The following is a 12,536-nucleotide window of genomic DNA, read 5'->3' as shown; positions in this document are numbered from 1 at the left end:
GTTATACAGAGCACTAGTGAGACCACATCTGAAGTACTGTGTACAGTATTGGTCACCTTATTATAAGAAAGGATGTAATTGCATTTCAAGCAGTTCAGAGAAGGTTTACCAGACTAATACCTGGAATGGGCAGGTTGTCTTATGAGGAAAGGTTGGACAGGCTGGGCTTGTATCTGCTGCAGTTTAGAAGAGTAAGAGGCAATTTGATTGAAACATATGAGACCCTGAGGGCTCTTGACAGTGTGGATGTGGAGAGATGTTTCCTCTTGTGGGAGAACCTAGAACTTGGCGTCACTGTTTAAAACTAAGGGGTCACCCAATTAAAACAGGGATGAGGCAAAACTATTTGAGGGTCGTGACTCTTTGCAACACTGTCCCTGAAAAGGCAGTGGAAGCAGAGTCTTTAAATATTTTTAAGGCAGAGGTGGATAGATTCTTGATAAATGAGTTGGGGGGTGGGGGGTAATAGCTTATCAGAGTCAGCAGGATACAGCTTTGAGGTTACTATCAGATCAGCCATGATGATCTTATTAAATGATGGAGCAGGCTCGAGGGGCCGAATGGCCTACTCCTGCTCCATGTTCGTACGTTCATGCCTTTTGACTCCAGACCCACAGCAATGTGGTTGACTCTTAACTGCCCTCTGAAATGGCAGAGCAGTCCACATAGTTCAAGGGCGATTAGGGATGGGCAACAAATGCTGGCCTTGCTAGCGATGCCCGCATGAAAGAATAAAGAGAAAAAGTCAGTTTAGTTTGTTGTTCTGCTTTGTTTTTATTCATTCATCAAATGCAGGCGTCACTGGCACGGCCGGCATTTATTGTCCCACCCTAATTGCCCATGAGATGGCGGTAGTGAGCCCCTTTGCTGAACTGCCACAGTTTGAGTGGGAGCACCCACAGTGCGGTAGGTAGGGAATTCCAGGATTTTGACCCAGTAACAATGAAGGAATGCCAATATATTTCCAAGTCAGGATTGTGTGCAACTTGGAAAGGAACTTGCAGGTGGTGGTGTTCCCGTGCACCTTGTCCTTTGTCTATCCACAGAAGAAAGAGAAGTATTTTTTAGTTGAAGGTCCCACGGCACTATTTGCAATAAAAGCAGAGAATTCTACTGATGGCCTCACAACATTTTTTCCTTAATCAACGCTACCAAAAAAAGTGATTGACTGGTCAGGTTAATCCTTGTTTGCGGGAGCTTGCTTACACCGTGTCCCACTAAACAGTAATTGATCTCGTTAAGTGCCATATAAAATCTGGAATTATTATTCTTGTGTAACCTGAATCAATGCATTCAGACAACTTATTGCTTCAGTTCCTAGTTTTAGGACAAGCCAGGCTGTTGCGGGATGGGGGAGGGGGGGTGGGGGTGGGGGGAGTGGTGAGGAAATATGTTAATAACAGCCATGTGTGCATATAAATCAGGTTGCAATAATAGAATCAAATTGCGGTATTGGCCGTCTTGCAAGTAGTCCATAGATTGCTGCTTTAATAACCCACTTATGTTGCAGCTCTACCTCTGGGAGGCAGAGAGCATGGATCTTAACAGCCAGGTCTGCCGCTGGGTTATTATTTCGGCCATGAGAAGGGAGGGGGCAAGAGCAAGGAGGCTGAACTCCAAGCCATTAACTGTCATATGCAACCTTCCACATCCCTAATCTCCCTGAACCTGAGAAGAGCCCCAGCTAGACAGTGAGGTTATAAGTAAGACTCTGTACTTTCAATACTTTGCAACATTATAATTAGGTCCAGTGGATAAAAGACTTTTATTCAGAGATCTCTGTTATATCTTAAAATACCCTGAGAGATTATGAAAGAAGTATAATGACTCCTGTCATGTCGATAATGTTGCCTGGCCCACAAATGTAATTTTTCTGTTGGAAGCAGATTCATTACATATAAATAGGGTAATATTGTCTTCAGCTCCCACACAACCCCATACCCTTGCCACCATCTCCATTTCCCTTCCCCAGTCACTGCCTCAGGCTGGACCAGATAATTCACTATCTTAGGGTTCTGTTCAATCTCAAGCTGAGCTTTCAAACCTGTGTCCTGTCCATCACAGAGACTGCTGATTGCTACCTCAGTAATATTTGCAGTCTGTACCCCTTCCTTAAGCAGTTGGCTGCTGAGAGGCTCACCCATGCTTTTATCACCTCCAGCCTCAATCAATGTCATCCTGCAAAACCTCTCATTCCCCCATCCTTTGTAACCGTCAGCTTATCCAAAGCTCTGCAGCTCTTCAATTGCCTTGCCAACCTATCATCTCTGTCCTTACTGATTTCCATTAGCTTCTCATGCCCAACACCAAATTCAAAATATTCATCTTCATGTTCAAACCTTCATCGTGGTGCGTTCCCGCTCATATCCTCTTAAACTTGACAGCTGCAAACCCTTCCTCCTATGCACCCCGACTCTGTTTCTGTAACTACAAATTCTTCTGAGTCATCTCCTCCTTTCACCCTTCCGTTGGCAGCCAGGTCTTCAGCTGCATAGGCTCCCAGGATCTGAAATTCCATACCATAAACCCTTCTGCCTTGCCACATGCCTCTTTACGACCCTCCTTAAAACTTGCCTCTTAAACCAAGCTTTTTGGGGCACCTCTTCCTAATACCACCCCTGTCTCAGCAAACATTTTAAGAGTCATACGGACTAGAACCGTTAAACTATATTCCTCTCCGCAGATGCTGTCAGACCTGCTGAGTTTTTCCAGCATTTTTTTACTTTTGTTTCAGATTTCCAGCATCCGCAATATTTTGCTTTTATTTTATTTTTATTACTCAGTGAAGTGCCTTAGGATATTTCTCTACACTAAACGTAAAATATAAAGGCAAGTTATTGTTGCATCAGTTTATGAAAACATCCTGAAAAGCAATCTGTGTGTCATTGGGAAGAGTAAGATGTGTTTAATGTGAAACAGATGTGCATCACTCCTCCTTTAGAACAATTTAAAAATATATTTATTTTTAGATCAGCTTATTAGTGCAGGCTATCTGAGCCCCAGTACTGAATGGTACAAGCCATAGGGTCATTTGCTGCACTTCTGCCCATTGAGTTCATACTGACTCTCCACGGAGCAAATCAGTCAGTCTATTTCCCTGCTCTATCCCTGTAGCCCTGCAAGTTTATTTCCTTCAAGTACCTCTATCCAATTTCCCTCTTGAAATCATTGATCATTTCTGCTTCACCACCCTCGAAGGCAGCAAATTTGAGGTCATTACCACTCGTGTAAAAAAAAAGTTCTTCCTCACATCCCCCTGTATCTCTTATCCAGCACCTTAAACATGTGCCCCTAATCCCTTATTGCATCAGCTAATGGAACAGTTTTTCCTTGCCTATCTTCTCCAAACCTCTCATAATCTTGTACACTTCTATTTAAACACCTCTCAGCCTCCTTTGCTCCAAGGAGAACAACCCCAGCTTCTCCAAACTAATGTTGTAGCTAAAATCCCCCATCCCTAGGGCCATTCTGGTAAATCTCCTCTGCACTTTCTGAAGGTACCCTCGCAACCTTCCTAAAGTATGGCAACCAAAACTGGACACAATACTCTAGTTGTGGCATAACCAGTGCTTTATAGAAGTACAACACACCCTCCCTGCTTTAGTGCTTAATACCTTTATTTATGAAGCCCAAAATCCCACATGCTTTGCTAACCACTCTCTCAATATGTCCTGCCACCTTCAAAGATCTATGCACCTGCACCCCCAGGTCCTTTTGTCTCTCGCACACTTTGAAACTATGCCATGAAACCTGTGTTGCCTCTCCCTGTCCCTTCTGCCAAAATGCATCACCTCACACTTTGCTGCGTTAAATTTCACCTGCCACTTGTCTGTCTATTCTGTTAGCCTAACTATGTCCTGTTGCAGTCAATATGTATGATACTCACTGTTTGCTGCACCTACAAATTTGGTATCAGCAGCAAATTTTGAAATTTTACCGTGTTCCAATATCCAAGTATCTATCAAAAAAACAACTCCAAGCACTGACTTTTGGGGAACATCACTGTCTACCATCCTCCAGTCTTAAAAGTAACCATTTACCATGACCCGCTATTCTACTTACTGAAGCCAAATTTTATCCAAGTTGACACTGATTCCTGGCCCCCCTACTCCCATTCCGTGAGCCTCAATTTTGTTAACCAACCTTTAATGTGATACTTACTCAAACGCTTTCTTAAAAAGCCACATGGACAACATGTATTGCATTCTCTTCATCAACCTTCTCTATTACTTTAAAAAATTCTTTCAATTAGTCTAGCATAATCTGCCTTTTACAAATCTCTGCTGGCTCTCCTCAATTAACTCTGACCTCTCCAAATGCTTGTTGATTTTGATTTTCCCCTGATTATTGGGAAGAATTTTTTCCCCCGTTGGGGGGTGAAGTGCAGGAGGAGGCGCGCCTCTGATTTCCTCCCCCTCCCAATTCGGGGGCTCACCGCCATTTTATGTGGGCGGGCCAATTAAGGCCCACCCAGTGTGACGTCCGCCAGGAAGCACTATGCACTCCGTGTGGGCGGGGTAGGATTCCCTCAGCTGGGAGTGCACTCATGCGCAAAAGAGCACACTGATCTCCCTGAGGCTAAGTGCTGCCTCAGGGAGATCAGCTCAGAATTAAAACTTTGAAGGTAAATGTTTAAATAATTTCCCTGACATGTCCCCTCATGTGACGCTGTCACATGAGTTGGGACATGTCCATCACTTTAACTCCAGCCTTTATTAAATATTTAAAAACCCTGTCAATTACCTAAATTGTTTTACTAATGGCCTCAACAGGCCGTTGACAGGTCGGCGGGCGTACAGCTGACTCGGCTGCGCCCCCGCCGACCTGAAAATGGAAATGACACAGGGTGAGGTCGGGAGTTCCACCCGATGCCATCCCCGCATCATTTTACGCATCGGTGAGTGAGCCCCACCTTCCCCCTGTGCTCTCTGACCTAGAGATTCGGCCCATTGTTTCGCACACCTGAACCCAACATTAATGTTAAATTAACAGGCTTGTAGTTACTAGAACGGTCCTTACACCCTTTCTTGAATAAGGGTATCACAGTAATTACTTTAAAGAAACAGAGATATATAGTCACTGTGCATTCAGATTACATAAAAACATAGAAAATAGGAGCAGGAGTAGGTCTTTCTGCCTTTCGAGTCTGCTTCGCCATTCAGTATGGTCATGGCTGAACCTCTATCTCAACACCATACTCTCACCCTCTCCCCATACCCTTTGACACCTTTGGAGTCTAGAAATCCATCTGTTTCCTTCTTGAATATATTTAGCGACTTGGCCTCCACAGCCTTCTGTGGTAGAGAATACCACAGGTTCACCGCCCTCTTGAGTGAAGAAGTTTCTCCTCATCTCAGTCCTAAATGGCCTGCCCCGTATCCTGAGTCTGTGACCCCTTGTTCCAGACTCCGCACGCACGCACGCACACGCACACGCACACGCACACACACACAGCCTGTCCAGGCCTGTCAGCAATGTATGCGGTTTCTGAGATCCTAGTCGACCCAATGTCTCTCCGTACAACAATCCCGCCAGGTCAGGAATCAGTCTGGCCTATAAGAAATGGCCAGTGTTACATCTACTAGTCATCTAGAAAAGAGTCTTTCATGAATAGTGAGCTGCTCTCCAGAAACATCTCCCTTTTTTTTGAGGTGCCTTTGTGAAAATATCACTGATGTTGATTCACCACATACTACTCTTGGGCTGGGTATAGAATTTGAATCAATGAATGATTTTTTTTTTGTTTAAAACAAAAATCCATTTTTATTTGGAATTGGGCACAAGAAGAAACATCAGCTGAACTGACTGACTATTCTCATGTGGAAACCTTCTGTGGGCTGAGGCAAAAGATTTTCCTGACAGCATTGATAAAAAGAGTAAATGCAGATGTCAGCTTGGCTGCTGTCTCACTAAATTACCACAGTGCTCAGTGGAAATATCTCAGACATTGGGTTTCAAGAGCTTTCCCTTGATTCTGTTAAGTGGTAGTTTTCATTTATGTTCCTTGTTTTTGTACATTGAAAGATGTTGAGTTATGCTATAGAATGAAGGCTATGATCCATTCTGCCCGTTCCTTAGGTGTGCGCAGAGTGAGTGACTGGTGGCAGGCTGTTCAACTGTGAAAAGCATCATAGCAGAGACCAACTCTTCTACCTGACAGCTGCACTAGATCGGTCCCAAGTTGTTGACTTTTTTGGATGCACAGATGGCATGCATGAGGTGTTAGTCCAAGTTCTCATTAATTTGCAGATTTTAACAGTTACTGCTTTCAGATTTTGGATTTAAACACAAATTGAGGTAAAGCTGATTTAAAAAAAAACTGCCTTTACCAAGCCTCCAGGCTGTCAAATTTGGAATAAAATGAGAAGTAAAGAGAAGTAAGATGAATCCATCAGAGTTTCAAAGGAATATAGGAACAGGGGTGGGCCCTTCAGCCCATCGAGCTTGCTGCTGTGACCTCAACAGTATTTACCTTTTGATATCCTTAATCAACAAGAATCTATACATGTTGGTCTGTCCCAGAATCAATAGTGTTCCACATTCCTACTACCCTTTGTGTGTTGAAATGCTTTGTGATTTCCCTCCAAAATGGCCTGCCTCTAATTTTAAGATTTTATTCTCTCATTCCTGATTTTCCCCATCAGAAGAAATATATCAACCTTATGGAATTCTTTCAACATTTCAAACGCCTTGATCAGATCGCCCCCTCAATCTTTTAAACTCGAGGGCAATACAGACCCAGTTAATGCCACCTGCTCTAATAATTTAGGGCACCCTCTGCCCCATTGCTGTCATGAGCTCATGAGCTGTAGATCAGACAAGGCGATGTGTGCATGTTCCATCGTGGTCACTCAGTGGTGTTCTCTCCAGCCCAGGATCACTGAGGACAAGAGGAATGGCTCTACTATTCCTCCCACAACTGGCAGTGAAGAGCAAAAGAGAAAATTAGAGAGGTGGCACAGCAATAATAAAAGGTGGGCACAAAAGAAAGTTGTGTTGGCTCTAGCTGCTGTCTGCTATGTTGTTTCAGCCTGATACCTGAGGAATTCCAGCTTTTTGGCTACAGGTGTGGTTGGCAGTGGATTTGGGAAAATGCCAGTGTGATACTGTCACCTGTGGCAAACCACGACTGCATTAGGATTGATGCACAATTAAATAGTGATAAATGGAAGCACATTTCTGAAGCCCCAGTTCTTCTTTCTTCCTTGCCCGTGGAATAAACAAGAGTCAGCCCTGACCATCATTTTTTTTCAGTACGCCCTAGAACTCAGGTCTCCATTGCGCAGTGTTATCGATCTGGGCTGGATGGTCATGCGCTACAAGTTAAAGTGATCATCAACTTCGATTTCCTACAATTGAAATCAAACTGGAAAATGAATTTTCTGTTAGTAGAATAAGTAAAAATATGAATGATTTACTTATTTTTGACAACAGTCATTTCTATTCATATGTGTTGATTACTTGACCAGGTATTAACCCAGCTGGGTTCTGTTCCTCTCACTGGCCTGGCAGTACTTATACCCCAGTTCCCCACAGCCACAACTCCACTCGCCCACCCCCCCCCAGCAGTTTCAGCTAAGGTCGTTGGGCACATGATTGCCAGCGTTGGCAATTCGGAACACATTCCTGGAGGTTTTCATCCTGCATGATTCACCCCAGGGCTTGCGCCCAAGAAGCAAGGCTGACACTCCATGCCTCACTGAGAGAGTGCTGCACTGTCAGAGGTGCAGTGTTTTGGGTGAGACGTTAAACCGAAGCCCTAACTGCCTGCCTGCATGGATGTAAAAGATCCCATAACACTATTTTCGAAGTGGCAGGAGTTGGGGCTGGTGGCGGTGGTGGTGGGTATTCTATGGGGTTGCTGGGTGATTCCCCTCGTGTTCTGACCCAATATTTACCCTTCGATCAACATCACAGAAACATCATTATCACACTGCTGTTTGTGCATGTTTGCTGAATGCAAATTGGCTGCCAGGTTTTCTTACGTTACAACAGTGACCACACTTCAAAAGTGCTTCATTGGCTGCGAAACACTTTGAGACGTCCAGAGGTGGTGAAAAGTGCTATATAAGTGCAAGTCTTTATCGTTAAGATTGCCTCCACCCATCCTCTCCTGTCAAGCAGCTTTTTCCCCTCCCCATCATGAAAAATTTCATTACTAATAAAGCAAAAATGCTCAAAGAAAATGGGGGAAAAGCATTGTTTTTTATTCCCCCTCTCAAACTTCTCCTGGGCTTTCTTGCAGCAATGTGTTAATAGCTTGTCAAATTACATTGTTAATGTTAAGGGAAACAGGCAATAGGTATTAATTGTCTTTGAGTACATATAAATAGGGGATAGCTGGGACACTGGTTTGAATGGGAGGAGAGCTGTGAGACTGAACAAGTCAATAAACCCACTTAAAGCTTCACCAACCAGCTTGGATCCTATTAACAGAGTGCCCTGGAGATTCATCTTTAATTCTCATGTGACTTCAGGGCAATATTGGAGAGTTGGCAATTCCTCTCTTTAAGTGGGGTGGGAGGGGGGAGCACAATTGTTGTAGGACGTTGTTGCCAAGGTATATTGGGTCTACATTATGAAATCTAGCAACTTCTGGCTCACAATGTACATGTCACAGAAAACCCGCTAAGATTATTGAATCATTCTGCCCTTTAAAGTAAACAGTGAATAAGACCTCCATAGATGTATTTTCTTTCTCAAACTAATCTGTCATCTAGCCTAATCTTCCCCTCATGGAATCGTCATGGGGTGACGCACCAGTCTGTCTTAATTAGCTGATTTGGCTCAGCTCATTGCATCCTGACAGGAAGTTAGAATTGCTGCTGTGGGTTGAAGGTTGAAGGAATCCTGTACTGTCTGGATGAAATGGAGAGACTAATCCTGCACAGGCCACCATAACATATTATTACCTTTGATCTTCAGGAATCATTCTGACTTCCTGCCAATCCTGGGGATATGGCCAAATTTGTATAAGTCAACTTAATGTTTTGCTCTGCGGTGGCTGCAAAAGATTTTTTCATCCCTCAAGACATTGACAATTTTTGGGTGTGTGTCGATAGGTGTTGGCAGCTCCTCAGGTGACCTTTCTTCATAAGCGAACCTAGACTATGCTTGCTAGCAACTGATATGCAACATCTTGCGGTTGAAGCTTACAGATTAATATTTATACCATCTGGTGTGTTTTATCAAGGAATTTAAGTTTTACTTAAAGTGCTTAAATTTTACGTCAAATCCAAATGTCAGGTAGGGAATAAATTTGGAAGGTTAATTCAAACTTTTAAGTCAGGATAGGTTGTGTAACCTTCCGTGCCTCTATAAATCTTGAGGAGTTCTGTGGTGTCTGAAACTCTGGGTTTAACTTTTTCCCATAGCAGTGTTATTCAATCAAGCAGGCATTTCTTTGGCTGTTTCTCAGCAAGATTTCAGCTCCTAATAGTCCCCTTCACTAAAAATGTTATTTTCCAGGTGGGTTTCCCATCTCTTTCCCCCTCCATTTTTCTCCCTTTCTCTTCGAAGGTTGCTGAGATACCATTCCAACGGGCTTGTCAGAACTCACCAAAGTGATCAATCTCCAACCTAAACATGGAACGTTGGCAGGAAGCTTGACCATGACAGGTTGGCGCAGCTGAGTCTGAAACAGGTCCTTGCAGCACACGTACATTTTTCTGCAGATGTCGGCAGTTAGCAACCAGGTGTTTGTTTTTTCTGCTCCAAAAAGGAATGTAACACAGTCCACCCCTGTCCTGGCTGAGATAAGCTATGTCACTAAGACCTCTAGGCTCTACTATCAGCCCTAGACTTGACTTAAAGCATTCCCAGCTGGTCTTCCACATTCTACCCTTCATAAACTTGCAGCCATCCAAAGCTCCCCTGCCCGTATCTTAACTCGCACCAAATCCCGTTCACTTATCTTTCCTGTCTTACGTTGGCTCCTGGTCAATCAGCACCTTAATTTTTAAATTTCTCATCCTTGTTTTCAACCCCCTCCTCATCCTGGTCCCTCCCTATCCCTGTAATTTCCTCCTTTCTCACAAACCCCTCCACCAGCAACTCTCCCACCCTCCCCAAGATATCTGCGCTCATTTAATTCGGGCCTCTTCAGCATCCCTGATTTTAATCACTACATCGATCGTGGTGGGAGAGTTGCTGGTGGAGGGGTTTGTGAGAAAGGAGGAAATTACAGGGATAGGGAGGGGCCAGGACAAGGAGGGGGTTGAAAACAAGGATGAGAAATTTAAAAATTACGGTGCTGATTGACCAGGAGCCACCCTTCTGTTGCCGAGGCCCCAAGCTCTGGAATATCCTGTTTACATCTCTCCGCCTCTCTACTTTGATTCCCTCCTTAAGTCGCTCCTTAAAACCTACCTCGTTTTTACCAAGCTTTTGGTCATCTGACTTAATATCTCCTTGTGTGGTTCAGTGCCATATTTGTTTTATAATGTTCCCGTGAAGCACCTTGGGATGTTTATTACACATTAAATAAAAACACGTTTTTGTCAGTGCAAGTTAGATCTCTAGTGTACAAGTCCATTGGTCTTCCCCATTTGTATAAAGTTTTCATGCTCTGGGTGCCAGTATATGTAATGGGAACATTGTTTTGAAGTGAGATTTCCCAGCATGCACCCTGTGGGCCCAATGTAGCATCACTACTGCTCTCCCCACCCGCCCCCCCCCCCCCCCCCCCCCCCTCCCCCTCCCCCCAACCCATGGCAATCGAGCCATTGAACCCCAAGCACCTGAGTTCTGTTCAGGTTTCTTGTCTCAAAAGAATATTGGAACCTGGAAATACAAGAACTGTGCAAGACAACCCAGCACACAAAATCAACCTAAACTTGGGCAAAGTCATCAAAGCCACACTTTATGCACGTTTGCAGGACAATCCAGGTCTGTTGAAGTTCGGCAGCACTGTGAAGCTACTAAATCAGATGCTTCTTTGGGACAGGATTGCGCAATCATTTGGTCTCCCTGAGCCAAGCCTGTACCATAGGAAACTTGGGGTTATATATAGAGTGGCTGTTTTCCTTTGGAGGCAGTGTCTGCCACTTCACCTTTGGCTTGACCCATTTTATCAACTAGAGATATTCAGCATGCAGGGTGCCCTCCCCACCAGCATCACAAATGGGACAGTGCTGTGGCAAGACCACCACAGGAACCAAGGGGGTGGCAAGCAACTTTCCAGGGAATATGGTGCCCTGGAAATAGTTTCCTAGCGTTCTGGGATCTTTCACCTCCACCGGAGAAGGTAAGGGATAGTTCATTCAACGTCTCAGTCTGAGATATTGCATCTTCCATGATGCAGTACTCCCTCAGTACTATACTAAAGTGTCAGCCTGGAATGTGCCAAAATCCTTCGTGTGTTGAGTACATAAGTGGGGCTGATATTTCAGTTCAGAATAACGTGAGGGTGAGGGAAGTAGGTGTGTGCGCTGCAAAGCAATCAAGATCAGGAACTCAACTGATTTCCTTACATCTTCTATAAGCTAGGAGCACAGAAGCAGTTTCTAATGCTGATATGACTGAGATCAGCAATGGCCAGTGATCTGATTTGGGATCCTTCTTCACGCCACATAGAACATGTACCCATTCAACCATTGAAGAAGCCCTACAGAAGTAGTGTGTGGTATATGCCTTGTTGTCATTAAAAATATAAATCCAGATGTACTTGTTTGTTTGTATTCCAGGTTCAAGATGGACAGAACGTAGGGTATGAAATAAGCGGCGTAACCACAAATAGTTCAACTATTGGGGACCCTGAACCCTCCGAGGTGACAGCAGCCCTTGAAGCTGATGTATTCTTGCCACCTGGCACTGTCTTGGAATTGAAAGAGGATAATGACAGACGGAGCCTTTCAAGCACTGAGCATAGGGACAGCAGAGGGTCGACGGGGCAAGTGGATGGCTGCACTGTAGTCTGTGAAGCTGAAGAGGAGAAGGACAGTGTTGCTGATGTGCCCACACGAGCTTCCATCTTCAGGCCAGCAATAAGGCCGCTATCGCCCTTCCGACGACACAGCTGGGGACCCGGGAAAAACACAGGCAGCGAAACTGAGATCAATCAGCGAAGGTAAGATGTGAAAAGGGAGACGTGGTTGGAGATCTCGGTGTTGGGGGGGGCGGTGGACAAACTCTTCAGCCATCACACAATATTCAATTGTTGGAAATATGATGTCACTTTACAATGGACTTCATACTGAGTAGATATTAATGCAGTGCGGGAAGTACGGGTTAATTCAGCTAAAACCGAGCGTGGAACAAGCTGCATTTTACGACTGATGAAATTAAACTGTGCAGCATTTATTTTTTTTTTCAATAAGTGAATGCAGTCCTCAACTCTGAGTCCACCTTTCTTTGCTCCTGCATTTGGTGTACTTTGCTGGCCTTCAAAGTGACGTTGGGGAAGGAGGTAAAGAAGTTCTGACCACAGTTACTAGGGAAATGGTTTGATTCTAAAACATCAGGGTAACTGTGGGACGAGGTTACACCTTCCACGAGATTAAGCAGAATGAACCTCCATCCAGCTGTCTATCCCAAAC

At 44.4% G+C, this 12,536-nt stretch overlaps 1 protein-coding gene across 11 annotated transcripts in view; it reads left to right on the top strand.

Moving 5' to 3' along the window:
- LOC121270011 (A-kinase anchor protein 13-like) overlaps nucleotides 1-12,536 on the top strand; it is a 394,374-nt gene that overhangs the window by 263,303 nt on the left and 118,535 nt on the right. For all 11 annotated transcript variants that reach the window (XM_041175277.1, XM_041175275.1, XM_041175276.1 and 8 more), the window contains one exon: nucleotides 11,685-12,067. In XM_041175277.1, the coding sequence (XP_041031211.1) occupies nucleotides 11,685-12,067 (383 nt within the window). The remainder of the gene's footprint in view (nucleotides 1-11,684; nucleotides 12,068-12,536) is intronic.

This window comes from Carcharodon carcharias, chromosome 26, assembly GCF_017639515.1.
Source record: "Carcharodon carcharias isolate sCarCar2 chromosome 26, sCarCar2.pri, whole genome shotgun sequence".
In the NCBI taxonomy this organism is placed as follows: domain Eukaryota; kingdom Metazoa; phylum Chordata; class Chondrichthyes; order Lamniformes; family Lamnidae; genus Carcharodon; species Carcharodon carcharias.
Note: the sequence above shows the minus strand (reverse complement) of the source record. Positions and strands in the feature narration are given on the sequence as shown.